Source organism: Microcaecilia unicolor, unplaced genomic scaffold (assembly GCF_901765095.1).
Source record: "Microcaecilia unicolor unplaced genomic scaffold, aMicUni1.1, whole genome shotgun sequence".
NCBI lineage: Eukaryota > Metazoa > Chordata > Amphibia > Gymnophiona > Siphonopidae > Microcaecilia > Microcaecilia unicolor.
In genome coordinates this window covers 335,811-357,424 of record NW_021963742.1, presented here as the reverse complement: position 1 = coordinate 357,424, position 21,614 = coordinate 335,811, and the positions used below count along the sequence as shown (strand labels likewise).

Here is a 21,614-nt window from a genome sequence, read left to right as displayed (position 1 = left end):
CACTGTTTCAAAACTGTACAAAAGCCAGCTGTCTTTCAGTATGTTCAAAACAATAATGTTGACTGTTGAGGCTCATCTCTTGTGAACATTTTGGTTAAATCTTCAGATCTTCCCAGTCCGAAATCTAGAACTTGAGATTGAGAATACTCCAAAGCACTGACGTGGCTGGAGCTGCACATAATTGTGTGCATGGAATGAGGGACAGAAGCGAAGAGGTGGCCAAAGAGTAGGGTGCAGAAGAAAGGAAAGGAAATCAAACAGGATATTGGAGGAGAGACCAGGGGCGTAGCCAGACACCCACATTTGGGTGGGCCTGGGCCCAAGATGGGTGGGTAGAAGAACTCCGCCCTGTCCCACAAGTGATTTGGTCTCTCCCTCTCTTGCCTGCATGCCATACGGTCTCTCAAACATCCCCCTACCCCGCATACCTTTTAAATAGCAGATTTTCACCGGCAGCGAGCAGCAACTAATACACACTGCTCATGTTGGCCCCACGGTCTTCCCTCTGATGCAACTTCCTGTTTCTGCATAGGCAGGAATACATCAGAGGGAAGGCTGGTATGCAGGAGGGACAGTTGTTGGGAGTTTTCAGCTGGTGGGGCTTGGGAATCCCTGCCAGGCACATCATAGGTGTGCTGCTACTGGGTGGGCCTGAGCCCAAAGTGGGTGGGCCTAGGCCAATCCAGGCCCACCCTTGGCTATGCCACTGGGAGAGACCCAGAATAAAACGAGGTAAAAAGGTTCAGACAGCAAAGATAGACCACAATTATTTCAGTTTAGCTCTCCATAACCTGACTTTTGAAAATGTTGAATTTTGTTTGCCATATATAATTAATATAGTAACATAGCCGATGACGGCAGAGAAAGACCTGTACGGTCCATCCAGCCTGCCCAACAAGATAAACTCATATGTGCTACTTTATGTGTATACCTGACTTTGATTTGTATCTGCCATTTTCAGGGCACAGACCGTAGAAGTCTGCCTAGCACTAGCCCCACCTCCTAACCACCGGCTCTGCCACCCACTCTCCGCTAAGCTTCTGAGGATCCATTCCTTCTGAACAGGATTCCTTTATGTTTATCCCACGCATTTTTGAATTCCATTACCGTTTTCATCTCCACCACCTCCCTCGGGAGGGCATTCCAAGTATCCACCACTCTCTCCGTGAAAAAATACTTCCTGACATTTTTCTTGAGTCTGCCCCCCTTCAATCTCATTTCATGTCCTCTAGGTCTACCGCCTTTCCATCTACGGAAAAGGTTCGTTTGCAGATTAATATTTCACATTTTGAACGTCTGTATCATATCACCTCTGTTTCTCCTTTCCTCCAGGGTATACATGTTCAGGTGAGCAAGTCTCTCCTCATACGTCCTGTAAAGCAAATCCCATACCGTTTTCGTAGCTTTTCTTTGCAACGCTTCAATTCTTTTTACATCCTTAGCAAGATATGGCCTCCAAAACTGAACACAATACTCCAGGTGGGGCATCACCAACGACTTATACAGGGGCATCAACACCTCCTTTCTTCTGCTGGTCACACCTCTCTCTATACAGCCTAGCAACCTTCTAGCTACGGCTACCGCCTTGTCACACTGTTTCTTCGTCGCCTTCAGATCCTCAGATACTATCACCCCAAGATCCCTCTCCCTGTCTGTACATATCAGACTCTCACTGCCTAACACATACATCTCCTGTGGATTTCTACTCCCTAAGTACATCACTTTGAATTTCTTCGCATTGAATTTTAATTGCCAACCCTTAGACTATTCTTCTAGTTTCTGCAGATCCTTTTTCATGTTTTCCACAAACAAAAATGAGGACATTATAATGCGTTTGTATCACTCCATGGTGTAACTGCAACTTGAATACCGTGTGCAATTCTGGTCAACGTATCGCAAAAAAGATATAGTGGAATTAGAAAAGGTACAGAGATGGGCGACAAAAATGATAAAGGGGATGGGACTATTTCCCTATCAGGAAAGGCTAAAGCAGCGAGGGCTCTTCAGCTTGGATAAAAGACAGCTGAGCGGAAATATGATAGAGGTCTATGAAATGAGTGCAGTGGAACGGGTAGATGTGAATCACTCGTTTACTCTTTCCAAAAATACTAGGACTAGGGGGCACGCAATGAAGCTACAAAGTAGTAAATTTAAAACAAATCTGAGAAAATATTTCTTCACTCAACATGTAATTAAACTCTGGAATTCGTTGTCAGAAAATGTAATAAAAGCAGTTAGCTTATCGAGTTTTAAAAAAAGGTTTGGATGGCTTCCTAAACGAAAAGTCCATAGACCATTATTAAAATGGACTTGGGGAAAATCCACTGCTTATTTCTAGAATAAGCAGCATAAAATGTATTGTACTGTTTTGGGATCTTGCCAGGTGCTTATGACCTGGATTGGTCACTGTTGAAAACAGGATGCTGGGCTTGATGGACCTTTGGTCTGTCCTAGTATAGCAATACTTATGTTCTTTTCATTCTGGAACAAACTGCCCCTGCCCCAGAATGTTGCTCAGTTCCTTACAAATCTAAAACCCTCCTCCCTATACCATGGCCTCATCCACACATCAAGAGTCTGGAGCTCTGCCTATCCCTTGGGCCATGCGCAAGAGCCTAAATTTTGCTTCCAGAACCTCCCTTCTACATTTCCTTGCCCAGAGGCGGTTGTGACCCAGGCAGACCCGAGCTGTGCTGGGGATAGACCCTCAAAGTGGCCACAAGGTAACCCTAGGCAGGTGGCTAGGCATTTCATGAGAATAAATTTATAAAATTAGGTACAATGCCAAAAAGGGAGCTTAAGTTGTATAACAGAAAAGTAAGCAAATATTTAATGAAAGGCTTAACACAGAGTCTTTCATAAAATATGTACAGCACCAGCTATGCCGGTAAAAATCCACTCAAATCCATCTGCATTTCCAGTTCAAGATATATCCACTTATGTGCTGCCGTTTGCATGTTTCGGTGGCAGTATTACACAAACCATGCGACATGTGGTAAGGTTTATAAACAAGCACGCACTATAGCGCTGAACACGTTCTCTCAGCTCTGCAGAAAAAGAAGACTGGAGGACCCAGGAAGGCACTAGCACATGCGTGGTGGGAGATTGCTAGAATTTCTATTTCATTCACGCGTCAGTGTCGTACCAGGCTCCATTGGATGACGTTGCCCACATGTGAGAATAAGAAGGCCTGCTTTCCTCGGAGAATGCAATCATTACCAGACACGCTGGAATATGTGCAGATCTTCAAATTTTAAAAGTCCCTGGAGTGGAGTAGCAGCGGACTTTGATCCTGGGGAACTGGGTTCAATTGCCACTGCTGCACCTTGCGACTCTAGGCAAGTCATTTAACCCTCCATTGTCCCAGGTACAAATAAATATATTATGTAAACCGCTTTGAATGTAGTAGCAAAAAAACACAGAAAAGCAGTATATCAAGTCCCATTTCCCTTTCCCCCAAAGAAAAACAGCAATTAGATGAAATACTTAGACCTGAGAGGTCCATTTTAATCAGGGCTGTAAAGTCAGTACACGAAACCTTCGCTTCCAACTCCTCTATGTTTCTACTGTCTGACTCAGACTGATATTAGGCTTTAAAATTTTTGTTCTGGATCTAAAGTACTGGTAAATATTATATTTACCAGTACTTTTACATCAGGACAAAAAATATACAACTTTACTATCCTATATAATAATTCTCACCTCCAACGTTTGAATGTGCCTGGGACCATGCCTCCCTCAGAGGTGGTCTGCTAGGCAGGCACGCACTGACGTCAGTGACAGCTGATACCAAAGCAAAGGGAGGAGTAGGGAAACTACTCCTCCCCCTGCCTGGGAATCAGCTGTCATTGCACCGCTCCCTGCCACTTTGGAGCAAGTGGCAGGGAGCGGGGCAACACAGACCCCCCTTCCCCCCCCACCACCGAGTTCCACACTCCACCCTCCCTCCGCTTACAATAACCCCCCCACTCCTGCGTTATGGCCCACTGGACCCCCCTTCTCGGTGAAAACCATCCCCCGCCGCCGTCCAGCTGAAGTCCTGTGCTTGCCTTCGCGGCATTGCTTCTTCAATGCTCTTCGGTTCAAGTTCCTCTGTGTGCATCTGACGTCAGACGCACGCAGACGAACTTGAACACAAAATCATTGAAGAAGCAACGCCGCGAAGGCCAGCATAGGACTTCGGCTGACGGGGGTTGGGGTCCCCCGTCAGCACAGGTACTGGACGGCGGCGGGGGACGGTGAAAACGGAGGGAGGGCAGAGTCTGGAACAGCAAGGGAGGGTGGGGGATGGCCTTGCTAGTGCCCGTTTCCTTCCCTTAAGAAACGGGCAGTTTTTACTAGTATACTATAATGTAAGTTTTTATTTTGAAGTCGAGCTGGTACATTACCATCTCTAACTACATCCCTGGTTTTAATGAGACAACAAAACTAGCATAAAAGCTTTCCAAAAGCATTATATGATGTAACAGAGTGTCCCAACCCAAATCTCAATTAAAAACACTGAAATTACTGTTAAAACAAAAAACACAAAACTGCAATGTGCTTCAACATACTTTCCAATGAGACTGTTGTGTGTTTCAATGACATCATACACATTGGAACATAAAATGAATCAAAAACATTAGATGCCGGTATTAAATATTTTTATTTAAAAAAATCAGCAATTGAGAAATTTGCACGCTCAAAATGATCTGAACGTTAAAAAAAAAAAAAAAATCAGTCTTTTGATCTGTCTTCACAGTGTCCATATGGCACAATCACCCTGTTAAAAATCGTGTCATTTTTCAGTCTGCTTTTGATACATTCATGATCCTTTTTCTCATCTCTTCAGCACGCGCTTGACTTTTGGCACGATTTTCCTGGTACTAGAAAGCAAGGGAGAAGGAGAACCCAGTTACAAACCTTATAAACGGATGTACTGGATGGCCTACAATTCACTACGTAAAAGGAAAAACAAAGCTCCAGTCTGGAAGACATCGTTTCCTGGATTCTATATACGGCAACAAAAGCTGCGTACGCAAATCAGCGTCCAAAGCCAATTTGTACGTGCAACTTGAGTAATGAGCCAATCTGCACCAATACTTGGCTGCTAACAACCAATGGACGTTAATTGGCATGAATTGGGAGTTATGCACACATTGTATTCTATGACGCTGTGCACGGAAGTCCTATAGAATGTAATTTCAGGGGCATTCCCAGAATTTACACAAATTGTTACAGAATAAGTGCCAAATCCAAAAAGCGATAGGAAGTATAGCAAAAGTGTCAAAAAATGTCAGAGAACTTGTGTATGAAGTCAAGGGATAGTCTCATATAGTCACCGGGGCAACTCACCAGCAATCAGGTGTACCCTGTGTAGTGACAGTTTTTAATCATTGACTGCCCCCAGCCTTCCTTAGCGTGTGGTATACACAAAAATATTTTTGTTTGTGTGTGTGTGGTTTTTTTTATACTGTATCTTATTTCTCTCTTTTAAATTCCACACATATAAAGGGGCATAATCGAACGGAAACGTCTATCTCCATGGGCATTTATCTCCGAGAACGGGTCCATGAAGGGGCGGACCGAAGCGTATTTTCGAAAAACATGGACGTTTATCTTTTTTTGAGCTGGGCGCGTTTGTTTTTCAGCGATAATGGAAACCGAAAGCGCCCAGCTCAAAAACGAATAACTCCAAGACATTTGTTCGTGGGAGGGGCCAGGATTCGTAGTGCACTGGTCCCCCTCACATGCCAGGACACCAACCGGGCACCCTAGGGGGCACTTTTACAAAACAAACAAAAAAAAAAAACAACAAGGTAAAAGAGCTCCCAGGTGCATAGCACCCTTCCCTTGTGTGTTGAGCCCCCCAAATCCCCCTCAAAACCCACTGCCCACAAGTCTACACCATTACTATAGCCCTAAGGGGTGAAGGGGGCACCTACATGTGGGTACAGTGGGTTTGGGGGGGCGGTTTGGAGGGCTCCCATTTACCAGCACAAGTGTAACAGGTGGTGGGGGGGGGATGGGCCTGGGTCCACCTGCCTGAAGTCCACTGCACCCCCTAATAACTGCTCCAGTGACCTGCATACTGCTGCCAGGGAGGTGGGTATGACATTTGAGGGTGAAAATAAAAAGTTGTGAAACATCATGTTTTGTGGTGGGAGGGGGTTAGTGACCACTGGGGGAGTCAGGGGAGGTCATCCCCAATTCCCTCCAGTGGTCATCTGGTCATTTAGGGCACTTTTTGGGGCCTTATTCGTGGAAAAACAGGGTCCAGGAAAAGTGCCCTAAATTCTCACTAAAAACGCGTATTTTTTTTTTCCATTATCGGCGAAAGGCGCCCATCTGTGATCGCCCGATAACCACGCCCCATCAACTTTGTCCGCATCCGCGACGGAATGCAGTTGAAAACGTCCAAATTCGGCTTTCGATTATACCGCTTTATTCGTTTTTGTGAGATAAACGTCTATCTCCCAATTTGGGTCACAATATAGGCGTTTTTCTATTTCGATTATAAGCAGGATACTGTACCAGAGGTAACTTAATCTGTAAACATCCAGTAACATTCCTTGCTGATGGAGATAATTTGACAGCACTCATCTTGTATATGTTCCCAGGTGAGGCAATATTCCCGACAGGTGCCTGTCTCGCAGTTTTAGCTTTGTCAAGGGAAAATCTGATAAAGAGCAGTGTTAGTATCTCTCCTTACGACTCCAACCCAGTCAAATTATCTCCATCAGCAAGGAATGTTACTGGATATTTACAGATTAAGTTACCTCTGGTACAGTATATGTGTGGAATTTAAAAGAGAAAAATAAGATAAACAGTATAAAAAAACAACACACACACACAAACAAAAATCTTTTTGTGTATACCACACACTAAGGAAGGTTGGGGGCAGTCAATGATTAAAAACTGTCACTACACAGGGTACACCTGATTGCTGTTGAGTTGCCCCCGGTGACTGTGAGACTATCCCTTGACTTCATACACTGAAGTTCTCTGACATTTTTTTTTGACACTTTTGCTATACTTCCTACCACTTTTTGGATTTTGCAAGTATCAACTTTTTGGGGGGGATTAGCGCCACAAGTAAATGACAGTGTTATGGTATAAGCCAATCATCAGAATTAAATGTGTAGCATGATATTTTGCTGGATTATATATACACCAATATATTTGTGCAGCTTTTATATATTTGACACTGCAGCAGAGAGAATAGTTTCATTTCAAGCTCCTTTTTCTGGGAACTTCTGAGAGCAGGGATAGTCAATTACAAACACTTAAAGACAAAAGAGCTTCCTCTGCCCTCCCACCTAACAAAAGCTTGACTAAGGTGGGCACCTGAATACCCCATTGAAAACAAAGAACTCAGAGGAAAAGCATAAACAGGACATTTGCTTGTCAAAGGTATACCTGCCCCTCCCATCAGCTTTCAGACATGTACAGAAAGGAAGGACTTGTAATGTGTATCTGCTCCAGAGACTGAGCAGGAAGCCTTTTTCACATCAAAAGACCATTTGTCAGCAAGATCCAGACAGCAAGTCTTGTGATGTCATAAGACATAAGACATGAGACCAAGACTCAGGGGTCGTGTGCAGACATGAGACCAAGATACCACAATGCTTTGCAAATGCCCAAGGGTCGTGTGGAAACCAGTAAACCAGGACAAAGATCAAAGTTGCCAGGTGGGCTGGTTTCCCCACCCAATTGGGCTGGTTTTTAAGCCAGGATGCGGGAAATTATCGAAGGTTGCGGGCTGCGGGAAATTGGGCTTCTTTTTCACTGCAGCTGTGCAGGGTGTGGGCTCTTTTTTCGGGGCTTCTATTGGTCTAACTTGGTCCAATAGAAGCTTTTCCGGGGCTTCTATTGGTCCAATAGAAGCTTTTCCGGGGCGGGGTTGACATCGGGGGCGGGGTTTATGACGCCAGAGGTGTCGTTGGGGTCGGGGAAATGACATCAGAGCTGACGTCAGGGGGCGGGGTCGGTGATGTTGGAGGCGGGGTCGATGACATTGGAGGCGGGGTCGATGACATTGGGCTGGTTTGGGGCTGATTTTGGGCGGGGAAAATTTTTCCCATCTGGCAACCTTGACAAAGATCCACATGGCATATATCAGATTCTCTTCAACTGCAAGCAACTCAGATCCACTCACTGCAGAAGCTCTCTCTCTTCCAGACTCTCCCTCCAGGAGATTCTCTCTTCAGCACCAATCCAGATGCCTTGCTCCTGATCTGCAGTTCACCTGCCTCATGGCTCTTCAATGGACCACAAAATGCTTTGTAAGTTATAACGTTTGATCTAGACCTGCTACTTTACCTTACTTAAGCACAGATTATCTGTAAAATATCTCTTAAAACCTACCTCTCGTGTGCAATTGTATATTAAATCAACCTTTTTGAAGCTAAAAATACGGTCTCCTTGTGTTCTGAGTATATGGTATCTTTTATATATACTTAATTTATTGCAATTATCACCTTTGGTGATTGGTGGAGAAATTAATATCCTAAAACTTATAAATACAGCACCTGCTCTTAAATTATAAACAGTAGCGAGTGCTCTCTAGACCTCTTTTCCCCCAAGATAAATCATTTCTTGTAACAGTAACTTAGGTGCCGGCATTTACACCTGTTTTCAGCAGGCATCATTGCCGGCATATAAAGTTAGGCGTCATTTAAGCGCTGAAAGCTGTTCTATAAACAATGTGAATCCTTTATAGAATAGCGCTCCGTACTTGAATTTCTCAGCATCATTTATAGAACCTAGTTCTGTATGGATAATTTGATACATATTAGGCACAACCGCCAAAAAGAGAAAGTAGGCAAATATTTAATTTTTAACAAATACTGAGCCTTTCATAAAATACGTACAGCACCAGCTGTGCCGGTAAAAACCCACTCAAATCCATCTGCATTTCCAGTTCACGATATATCCATTTATGTGCTGCCATTTGCATGTTTCAGTGGTGAAATTACACAAACCGTGCAACATGTAGATGTTATAAATGTGAACGCTCTATAGAGGGGCAGAAGTGTGTCACAGGGGAGGTGGACTTGCAGTCAAAGAGGAGACCACATCTCTACCATCAAGCACTCCGTTAAGCCCCAAATCTCAAAGCAGAAGTTATTCAAGGGACTCGCACGATTCCGAGTAGGTGTAAATGCCAGAGGGTAAGTGTGCCATGGTGTACATGTATTGCTAGAAAGACCAAAGAGGACACGCTTCTCTTCATAAACTTCTGTGTTTTGCAGAGTATAAATGTAAGCATGGCCAGTCTAACCATTAGGCAAGACGAGGGAATTGCCCAGGATGGCAGCCTCTATGGTAACAGCAAAGGCAGGTGCAGATAAAGTCAAATGAAGTTATGAGATGATGACTCCTGTCTGCAAGGTTGGACGGGGGAATTGGGTGCACATTTTTCTAGACTGTTCTTGCCTCCATGAACTCTGGAGTCATGTTTTGGTTTGGAGGGATTGAATGGATCTATGATTTGTTATTACTGATGATTGCAGCCTATTTGGAAAAGAGGGAAGGGGGGAGCTGGGTAGGTTGTGAGTAACAATTTTATTTTATTCTGCAAAACCTTGCAGTTCCATCAAGGATTACAAGAAAGGTGACTGGACAAGCCAGGACATAAAGTTAGGATTTATTTTATTTATTTTTGTTACATTTGTACCCCGCGCTTTCCCACTCATGGCAGGCTCAATGCGGCTTACATATACAGGTACTTATTTGTACCTGGGGCAATGGAGGGTTAAGTGACTTGCCCAGAGTCACAAGGAGCTGCCTGTGCCTGAAGTGGGAATCGAACTCAACTCCTCAGTTCCCCAGGACCAGAGTCCACCACCCTAACCACTAGGCCACTCCTCCACGCCATAGAAACACAATCAACTAAAAAATAAAATACCCACACATTTTTGAAACAGGTAAGTCTTTAAGATGACGCCTAAAATCTAAATACCTCTGTGCCTAAAATATCAAAAACAAACCTCTTTACCACACCGGGCTGCCTGAAAAGAAAATATCTCATTCTTCTCTTGCCCGTTATGGAGGGAAAAGAAAACAAGTTAATCATTCCAGAAGGCCTTGCTGAACTGGATAGTATAAAACAATTAGCAAATAGTGTGGTGCCATCCCACAGGAAACTTTATACATCAGACGAAAATTTAAAAAGGATTCTGGTAGATGGTGGCAACCAGTGAACCTTAGCATAATAGCAGGAGAGTCGATCTGATCGTTTCAAGGGGAAACAACAACAGGGGGGCAGACTCAAGAAAAATGTCAGGAAGTATTTTTTCACGGAGAGAGTAGTGGATGCTTGGCATGCCCTCCCGCGGGAGGTGGTAGAGATAAAAATGGTAACGGAATTCAAACATGCGTGGGATAAACAAAGGAATCCTGTTCAGAAGGAATGGATCCTAAGGAGCTTAGCCGAGATTGGGTGGCAGAGCCGGTGGCGGTGCTGGGCAGACTTATACGGTCTGTGCCAGAGCCGGTGGCGGGAGGCGGGGATGGTGGTTGGGAGGCGGGGATAGTGCTGGGCAGACTTATATGGTCTGTGCCAGAACCGGTGGTGAGAGGCGGGGATAGTGCTGGGCAGACTTATATGGTCTGTGCCAGAACCGGTGGTGAGAGGCGGGGATAGTGCTGGGCAGACTTATACGGTCTGTGCCAGAGCTGGTGGTGGGAGGCGGGGTTGATGGTTGGGAGGCGGGGATAGTGCTGGGCAGACTTATACGGTCTGTGCCAGAGCCGGTGGTGGGAGGCGGGACTGGTGGTTTGGAGGCGGGGATAGTGCTGGGCAGACTTATACGGTCTGTGCCCTGAAAAGGACAGGTACAAATCAAGGTAAGGTATACACAAAAAGTAGCACATATGAGTTTATCTTGTTGGGCAGACTGGATGGACCGTGCAGGTCTTTTTCTGCCGTCATCTACTATGTTACTCTGTTCTGAGGTGTCTGCAATCTGAGGACAGCCCAGATAAATAACTTTACAATAATCCAAACAACTTAGTAACAATGTTTGAACAAGCGACCGAAAACGATGTTCCCTAAAATACATTCTAATGCAACATAGCTTATGTATAACTAAGAAAGCCCATTGAACTACTCTATTCACTTGAAACGCCATAGAGGCTCTTGAATCCAGAAAAAGACTCCCAAGATGCTCACCTATGAAGAAAAAAAGAAACTTTGTGGTGTATCATAATATTATTAACCAACTTATTCGAAAAGGCATACCACAACGATCCATCCTAAATACCAGACAACAAAACCCATACCAGAACGGGACAAAACCGAACTCGCGACACTGGATTGCTGAACTGTACTTTGGCAGTAATGAACTTTATCGTTACACCTCTCTACTTCTCATTCCAAGAATGAACTCTCTACAGTTGACTGCTTAACTTTCCCTGTCACTCATGAACTCTTTAAAAATACCACTCTATTTCTCATGCCAGAATTTGAACTCGCTACACTTGATTGCTTAATCTACTCTGACTTAACAACCATATTGTATTTCTCAATCCAGAAATGGCAATCGCCATTACGGCATTATGTAAGCCACATTGAGCCTGCAAATAGGTGGGAAAACGTGGGATACAAATGCAACAAATAATAATAATACTGGATTCAACAAGCCCCCCAGAGCCAGTGACTAAAACAATTTTGCGTTAGAAAGGCAAAAAGCCTTCATTTACACCAGCTCTAGGGCATCTTTTCCATCACGTATTTTAATATTGCTTTTATAAAAGAGGCAGGATTTTGGCATGTTAAAGTGCTTTAACAAGGTGCTCCATTTCAAAATTACCCTCAAAGTGGACAAGTTGAATATTTCCCCCATAACAAAACAGACTTACCTCCTTTTTCAAGCACCGACGCATTTCTCGATCTGCCTCATTGCACTGGCCAAAATACTTCATGAAGCGATTCTGGTACAAGAACAGACGAGGACACGTGATCACACGGACATGACAGAGTTCATATTTTCCACCTCTCTTTTATTCTTCATTTCACAGGAACAGCCTTCCGTTTCACTTTGTCTCAAACCATGATGCACATTCTGCTTTTCCCTTCCTTCAAAAGGAGCCTTTAAGAGTGATTTTACCACAGAAGCTACTTTATTTTCTACAGGAAAATTAGCTTTATAAAAACCACCATGTCTAATTTGTTCCCTCATGTAAATGTGACACCCATCCCCTAAAAAAACAACTTTTGAAGTATTCTTCCAATTTAATTCCGATTTCTGCCACAGATAGAATGCCCCTTGCCCAATCTCTTCATGTGCCAATCCCCTCCACCAGTAATTAGGTCAGTTGAATTTCAGGTTGATTAGAACACATTGTGATGTCATCAAGTGTTTTTAAAGCTTCCATGCCATTGATTGACACTAGAGAATGACACGGGGACGGGGAACCGCAGTAACCTCGGGGATGGGGACAAACTTTGTCCCAGTGTCATTTTCTACTCTGAAGCTTGTTAATGAACTGGACTGTTATGTTTAAGTGATGCCTACAAAGATATTTTGGAAAACCAAGCAAACATACTGGCCACAACTTGCCAAATTTGCATGGGGGATCCTGTACATCCTACCAGCACGTCTTCTAAGAAGACAACTTCTATTCCAGGAAGGACTGTGGAAGACAGGAGAGCTAGATTGAATCCTGAGATTGTTGTTGATTTCTTATTTATCCACAGATTTTTTTTAAAAACACACAACAGTGCTTTACAGGGCATATTTTTCCCCTCTAGGGCATATAGTATGGGTTGTATTTTATACCCCTGGACATTTTAACAGTGTGAATTAGGATTCCTTGGTGTAGTAGAAATCACCTATTGTTGGGGTTGGAAGGGTAGAGGGTGGTGGTGGGAAGGAGGGTTATTATAGCTGCTCATTGTTATTATGGTTCTCTATTTGTAATTTATACACAACAGTTGCACAGCATATTGTTCCTTTTTATACTTTAATAAAAAGATGTAAATATAAAGTCATAAGTGTTCAAGGCTTATGCAGATGAGGACATAACCTGTGGGGATGGAGAAAACTTTGTCCCCGTGTCATTCTCTAATGGACACTATGCACTTTGAAAGGCATCTTGCTATTGGTAAGCAGTCATAACCATATGCAAATGTTTGTACCAAAGAGGAAACTAGGCATCATGAAGCATTTCTGTGTTATCCAATACAGTTTTAAAGATGCACATTTAAATAGGAATCTGATTTATGAAAAAGGCAATCCTCGGGCATAGTGACTCGAACTCTAGAATGCTGCTGCTGATCTATGTAATTGAGGATCGTATACTATATTGAAGTCTCTCCCCCCCCCCCCCCCCACAAGACAATATTGCCCCCCGGAAAGGGGGCCAATAGAGCAATCAGCCTACTGAAAAATTGTTTATCAAATACATTGGGGGCATAGACACTACATAAGACGAAACGTTTCCCCTCCAGCAGTACCTCAGCCAAGACATATTGTCCATCCTGATCTCGTTTTAATCGACTTAATTTGTACATCTAGGCCTCGACGAAAAAGGATCATTACACCCGCTTTCCTTCGTATAGCTGGAGCCTCTATTACTCGTCCAACCCACCTCTGCTGGAATTTAGCATGCTCTGCAGTAGTGACGCTTCAGAGCTTGCAGCACTTTTGTACGTTTAAATCGGCGAGGATACTCCCCCTAAAGTCCAGGATATAAATTTAAGTGGACTCAAGTCTCCAAGGGTTATAGCAATTGATAGAAACTGCAAATCTAATTTGGAATAACTAGAAAGAGGTGCCCCCCCCCCCCCCACCCACCCACCCAGACCCTTGGGCCTCTCCATCATCTTTAGATATCTCAGGCTGCTAGCGAAAGCCCTCCATCGACTTGCAGTAAAAAAAAATAAAAAAAAAATAAAAAAAGAGGGGGGGAACCCTTCCCCCCCAACCTATCATAGAATCTCGTCACTGATAGCCCCAACTAGAGCTGCCCCCTGTTTATAATGAAAATGTCAAACCCTGTTGTAAATTATTAGCCTCTCAGAACTCCTATATCATTGAGTGGTAGCATCCTTAATTTCTATAGCCACCGCAGTCCATATCCGTATTGGCTATCAGTGACGAGATTCTATGATAGAATGGTGCAGGTTGGGGGGGGGGGGGGGGAAGGTTTATATATATATATATATATATATATATATATATATATATATATATATATATATATATATAACATTTTCCATCAACTAGCTGTGTGTAGCTCTGCATATTTATTAGAATAAAGTTTTACCTTAGAGAGCACCTGCCACACCTTCTAAGTGTTAGAAGGTGTGGCAGGTGCTCTCTAAGGTAAAACTTAGTTCTTGAAAGTGTTTTTGAAATTTTAATATTTTTAATGGTTTTCAAAGGCTGCACCGTGATAAACTAATGTACTATTGTAGTTCAACACTTTCAGCAGCTCTGCTTAACTACAATTCAACAATTGAATGGATATGAGGTCACTTAGCCGTTACTTTCCCAATGGGGCTCTCCGTTTCACTCTTCACTAAACTTCTCAGGTCTTTTTCCTCCATTAATTAAAAATTACAAAAACATTTTTTTTTTAATTATGATTCACAGTGAATTGGTAGTTGAATCAATCTTATCCTTCAGCTTTGAATGTTGGTGATACAAATCAGTTTGCTGAAGTAGTGTCTATAAGAGACAAAGCCTAATTTCGGGCGCCGTTTACTGGATTCTAGCCCCTTATGCCCATCTTGTGATTGCCTATTACTTGGCGAGTACAGTTCAAGTTGTTGGTTCTAGTTTAAAGAGCTCCGAGTAACAATGTCCCATTAAGCACTGCTTCTTGTTTCAAAATATAAGATCAACCACCTCATTCTTTGAGACCTCAGGGTAAATGTCTACTGGATGTCCATTCATTCCATCAAGTCTGTTTAGAAGACAAGAGATCTTGGACATCCTGTAGAATACTCTTCCTTCAGAGCTGGGGAAGGCGACTCCGCTGCTCTCTTTCAGCAAGCTTTCCCAGAAGTTGAGATGGTGTAAACTTTCTCAAAAAGTGATTATAGACTAGCTTGTTTAAGCAAGTCTTTTGCAGAATTTAAAAGATGTTTAAATGTGGGTTTTTTTTTTTTAATTTAATTTGGGTTTTAGTATATATGTTGGATTGTAACCCGCTTAGATTTTATAGCTAATGCAGGATAGAAATCTGCTAAACAAGCTTTTTCATCTCGTTTCACTTACATCTCACCAAATCTACCATATTTGTTTGTGACAGATAACGAACATACAATCACCACAGACACAAGCGGACAATATTATCACTCACAGTTGTGCGTGTACCTTACCTTTTTAATTATGGTGATAGAAACAGTATCATGTAAGTTTCTCAGTTACATATAATAGCCTTACAACCTGTTTCAGGATTTGTTCCACACCTACCATCTCATCTTACCTCTTGATGGCACTGCTTGAGCAGGACAATAAGGACATTACACTCCTCAGTGTGCAGGTGAGGTGAGAGGTCTGGATGCATCTCCAGGTCCAAGGGACAAAAGAAAGGAGAAAATCCTTCCACCTGCCAAGACAAGAGGTATAATATCAGATGAGTGTTTCATCCTCTACAGGTCTGAAAATAAATAAAAGCATTACCACATGGAGCATTTTGTGGTCTCTCAAATGGGTAAGGTGTATTGAGTGTCAGGACATAAAACATACCCTGAGGCATTCACCAAGAGCAAGGGCCGCTTGGAGAGAAACATTTTTATGCTACAGGATCCTCATACTTCTACTAACAGGTCTCAAAAGACCGATGTGGTTCATAAGGTCTTTTTCTGCCGTCACCTACTATGTTACTATGTATAAGAAGCAGCCCCCACCACTGACACAACTAGGATTGAATGAGCTCAAAGCAGAGAAATTAAGATAAGCCCTATAAAACTGTTACCCCAACTTGGGGGGGGGGGGGGTCCCCTCAGGAACTCCCATCGGGGGAAGGGGTGGACATCAGGGGTACAAGTGTGTATGCAGCAGCAGCAGCCCTGTGTGAGGCGTGGTGTGTGTATGTAGGGAGTGTCAGTTGTAGGTGGGGTATCTGGAGTCAAAAAGCAACAAGGCAGGCAGTCCACCAAATCCAACGTGGAAGATAAAACCAAGAGGCGGACCTTGTAAGAAACATTTATTATCTAAAGGCTCACAGGCATCCAAACATCTGTGCCCCACAGGCCATGTTTCGCCAGAGATACTGGTTGCGTCGGGGGCAGAATTACCAGCTCATGTAAAACTACAGACATCACCTTGGCAAACGCACCCAGGAACAGGAGCACTGCTTGCTTTATTTCATCTGTTGGACCAGCCAAGGTGACAGCTGCAGTTTCATCAGGATCTTGTGAGGGCTCAAGAGCACACAGATTAAAAAACAAAAAAAAATCACAGCAGGGCCTCCAAGCCTGAAACAAATCGAGAGTCTTATTCATAAAAACCCAACACGTGTTTTGGAGTAACAATGCCTGCCTCAGGGGTCCAAACACTCAAATACTCTCTAAGGCAAACACAAAAAGGAAGGTGAACTCCTTTAAATAGCGCTACAAAAAGACTCAAACAGATGGTGAAAAACACTATAGCCTATCTATAAAGTCAAGACTTCTCCCACACAGTACGACAGATCCAATGTAAGTACTACCAGCACAATTGAGACCACTACAGTGATTGTTGTTGGCATTAAAAAAAAGACATACAATGCCATACTTTGTATTGTTTGAATATTTTTACTGCTGTAATTGTCTATAGCTTATGTTTGAGTTATTCTTGCTGTACACGGCCTTGAGTAAATGCCTTCAAAAAGGCGGTGAATAAATCCTAATAAATAAATAAATGGGCTATAAGCCCCTAATGCAGTCCATTGGTTTTCTTTTTTCTTGTCACAACTTTTACTGTGCCAAAAATGAAAACTTCTCTCTTTCTGGTAGATAATAAAAAGGAGCTCATTGTGAACACCATCCACCCTAAAAGGTTGTTTTGTGGCTGTAGATGCAGAATTGTGATATTGTGGCTGTAGATGCAGAATTGTGATATTGTATAAGTACGGTATGTGTTTGTGTTCCTAGTCACGCATCCAAAGGTTATGTAACCCTTTCAAGAAAGCCAGTTAATCATTTAACTTATTAGTGGAACACAACAAGAGGCATGGTATGGTCACATTTTCAATATAGTAATACTAGAGCTCAGCTAAGGAACAGGTTATTTTGAGTTAATCTTCAATGGACCAAACTTGCTTTCCTCGTGCCATCACCAGACAGTTGGATAGGCGGTGCCTTAAAAGATGAAGGGTAAAGAATGTTTTAAAGGCATGTGTAGGCCACATTATCCCAAGTAAACGTGGGTCAATGTGGCTTACTTTTGAAAATAGAGAGACAGAATAATAGAATTCCGTAACATCATAGGAGCAAGTAAATGGATGTGTCTGAAACACTTAAAGTTAAGATTAGCATATATATCCAACTGGGCATTTTAAAGTCTCTCCTTTAACGATGCCGCGTGTTCAGAAATCATAGCCATAAGTATAAACAGTTATTCAAACATTGTCACATGCAAACAGGAATCCATACAGACGTTGCAAAAGTGAACAACTTCTACAGAGTACATCCAAAACTTCAATTTTTATGTCTTCCAAAATTCTAGTCAGCAGATGTACAGATGAGTAGGACTCAAAGCAGTCCAAAACAACACAGTTTATACCTAATTGTTCAACCAGCCTTAGGTTTTGCATTTAGGTTTAAAAAGCAATACTAAGTGCATTTAAGGTCTGGATAAATGAATTAAGACCATCAAAGTTTAAAGCAAATGGCCAAAATATGTAATACTTGGTAGCAATAATGAAAGAGTGATGGAATATTCAAATAGCAGGCAGCTAACAGTACGCTGTTTGCTATTTGAATTTTGGTGGTGTATTGCTGGCCTGCACAAACATTTTCTTGCCACAACTACCAAGCTGTGGATGGATATTATTGTATGAATGGGTTAACCTAACAACTATCAGAGGCAGACACGGTCTTATAATTTACATTATAATTGTGTTCAGATTTGGGTAGTAACTGAGTAAATGTTATTAAATCATAGCAGGAAGCTTGAAGTCGACTCAACTTTCATTGAATATCAACCAGTTAATAGTTTTAAGGCAAGATTTTCTTTGCTGAACTCCATGCCGACTCATTTTCCCTTCCACCAGATTTGCTCCTCCTCGGTTGACTTTAAGAAGATAAGAAATTATTTTATTCTGTTATGACAGAAAAGACATCCCATCAAGCTATGCATCACCATTTGCAAAATATAAATATGTCATTCAGCTCCAACTTTCTACTGCTGCTTTCCCTTAGCCATCATTATTCCCAGGCCTCGTCTATATACTAACACACTGCTGAGAGACAAAGATTTAAAAAAAAAAAAAAAAAAAAAAAAACACACACCACTTACATCCAAACAGACTAAGATATATACACACACAACAGAAAAATACGGGCACATTTAGACTGGACAGAATTTCTGCACGAAGGTACCTCTTCTCTCATTATTCAATGCCTCTCTTTTGAATAGTAGTAATAGAAAAAAAATCAAGTGCGTTTTTATAGTATACCACTGCATTCCACAAAACAAAAAGGAGCAAGTTCTCACACACTATCTTTCTCTTTTGACTACACATAGTCAGCTCTGTGGGTGCTCAAGCATCCTCAATATTGACCAAATTCCTTGACCATGTCTAGGGAGAGGTAATTTCCATTGGATTTAGCACCCCTGATTATTTTGAAAAAAGTTGCCTCCTATAAATCTACACACAGGAAAAAAAAATTAAATGCTCACAGGTTTCAACCTAATTAAACTTTAAAAAAAAAAAAAACCCTTTGTACTTAAAAATAAAAACTCTGAATATTGTCTGTTTTGGTAGCCCTTAACTAAGTGAAAAAGTCTCAACACCAGTACAACGCTTGCTAGGGTGCCCCAAATGTCATGAAGACTACAATTTAAGCCAAATTACTACTCTAACCTATGAAAGATTATTCCGTTGTGATAGTTCCTCTTTGTACATCTGTATGCTGCACAACGGAGTGTTTATAATATAACAATGAGCAAGCAACATGGATAGAGCAGCTAATAGCCTCCTTCTTACTTTGTTTTGGTGTACCAATATGGCAGCAGCCGGGGGGGGGGGTGGGGGGGATCGGGATCTTCTGTTCCTTCTCCAACCTCCTTGGTGACTTTCCGCCGAATCAACCCCTCGTAGGAAAAGAGCAGCGCGTCAGAGTGGGCAGGCGCAGGTCTGGTCCAGGACCGAGCTGTAGGTCAGCCCTGAGGCACACCGCATACCGAAAACATAAATGTCAGTCAAAAAAAAACAGCGATCCATTTTAAGCTCGTGCTCAAGGGTCCGGGGATCCATCTTTTAACCGTTATTAATTGCACGCAGTTATGGAATGCTTACCTACAGACCTGAAAGCAATCAATGAAAACACTACTACTACTATTTAACATTTCTAGAGCGCTACAAAGTGTACGCAGCGCTGTACAAACACAGAAGAAAGACAGTCCCCTGCTCAAAGAGCTTACAATCTAATAGACAAAAAGTAAACCATTTAAATTTAAAATATTTAAGCAGTCAAGCACAAGAGAACAGTCACAGAAGGACTGAAGATGTTGAAGGGTGGTCAGTGTGATTAGGTGTAACTCTGGTTGGAGTAGTGGGAGAAGGTGATAGAAGAATAGAAATGGGTGAGGTAAAAGTAATGAGAGGGAGGTTATATAAGACATGTCACTCTAGGGGTGGGTAGAGGGGTAGGGTGGGCCAGGCTAAGTCTAAAGCAGGAGAAGGTGTTCTCTGCATCCTGTGAGATGGAAAATGCTCTCTGAAGCTGGCTGCTATAAGTTGTTAGTTTTCTCTGCCTGAAGAGATCCAAACCACACCCACGAAGTTCAAACTGTCTGTGGGGAGGTTGAGGGGAGGAAATGGCAATGCTTGATGAAAGAGAGAGCTCATTTTGATTGGAGATATACTATAGGATGTAACACTATGGCAAAAGGCGGGTATAAATGTACTGAAATAAATAAAATAAATTCTGAGGCCAGGCTAAGTCTAAAGCCAGAAGAAGGTATTCTCTGCAGCCTGTGAGATACACTATCTTTCGAAAATCTCTGAAGACATTCTTCTTCAACAAGGCCTACAATGAGAACCTACAGCCTCACTAAGAGGCATATTTTCAAAGCACTTAGCCTTCCAAAGTTCCATAGAACCTATGGAACTTTGGAAGGCTAGTGCTTTGAAATATGCCTCTAAGTCACCTCACCAATCCACTCAATTATGAACGCCCACCTTCTATAACTACCCTAACCACTCTCTCCCTTCTTCCCTTCCCTTCCTAATCCTGGAGGTACAGCGAAGGGCGACGAAAATGATAGTGGGGATGGGACAACTTTCCTATGAAGAGAGGCTGAGAAGGCTAGGGCTTTTCAGCTTGGAGAAGAGACGGCTGAGGGGAGATATGATAGAAGTGTATAAAATAATGAGTGGAATGGATCGGGTGGATGTGAAGCGACTGTTCACGCTATCCAAAAATACTAGGACTAGAGGGCATGAGTTGAAGCTACAGTGTGGTAAATTTAAAACGAATCGGAGAACATTTTTCTTCACCCAACGTGTAATTAGACTCTGGAATTTGTTGCCGGAGAACGTGGTACGGGCGGTTAGCTTGACGGAGTTTAAAAAGGGGTTAGATAGATTCCTAAAGGACAAGTCCATAGACCGCTATTAAATGGACTTGGAAAAATTCCGCATTTTTAGGTATAACTTGTCTGGAATGTTTTATACGTTTGGGGGAGCGTGCCAGGTGCCCTTGACCTGGATTGGGCCACTGTCGGTGACAGGATGCTGGGCTAGATGGACCTTTGGTCTTTCCCAGTATGGCACTACTTATGTACTAATCGCTACACATTACTACTGTATCTGATATCCTGCAATGACAATGTTAACAAATGTATGTAAGCCACATTGAGCCTGCAATAGGTGGGAGAATGTGGGATACAAATGCAATAAATAACAATAATAATTACACCCGAGAAAGGGACTCACTGCCGTTGGCATAACTCCTGCAAATGCCAAAAACCACGTTAAAATAAAGCTACGATATCTCTTCCACCCGCCTCACCCCGTCCCTGAATGAAATAAACTGTCAAGCCAATACCGTACCTGAACCTACAGGAGAATTTACAACCAACTTGCTGACCCAGCAGCAACCACATCCCTTAAAAGCTCCGACAAGCTCCACTCCATTCGTAACGGAAACCGGAAAAAGTAAGAAAGGGACCTCTCCGCCATTGGCAGGCTGTCAGGAGCAAGACGGGAGACGCCACGAGCCTATCTAAGTCCATTATCTGGGCTGTAACCAGTGTGGGCAGAACTTGTCGCCATAGCAATGACATTATTGGGTGTACCAAGATGGCAGCGGCAGCTTTGGGGAGAATTAACATGGTGGAGACTGGCTTCAGCTTTTTATGTCATGGCCGTCTGCTGTCATGAAACCTCCTTCAAAACTTTGCCAATGAGGGAGCGAAAAGATCACCCGCGCGCGCAGCAGCGTGAGCTGTGCATTTCCCCAAGGAAAT

The 21,614-nt window shown here is 42.8% G+C and overlaps 1 protein-coding gene across 1 annotated transcript; it reads right to left on the bottom strand.

The window, feature by feature from the left end:
- Positions 1-4,633: 4,633 nt before the first annotated feature.
- On the bottom strand, positions 4,634-21,083 carry LOC115459604 (COX assembly mitochondrial protein 2 homolog). Its single transcript, XM_030189414.1, has 4 exons — positions 21,065-21,083; positions 15,421-15,543; positions 11,845-11,916; positions 4,634-4,865 (listed from the first exon to the last, which is right to left on the bottom strand). Exons 2-4 carry the CDS (start codon positions 15,499-15,501, stop codon positions 4,785-4,787), a joined length of 234 nt encoding a protein of 77 aa, XP_030045274.1. The 5' UTR covers positions 15,502-15,543; positions 21,065-21,083; the 3' UTR covers positions 4,634-4,784.
- Between the last annotated feature and the right edge of the window lie 531 nt (positions 21,084-21,614).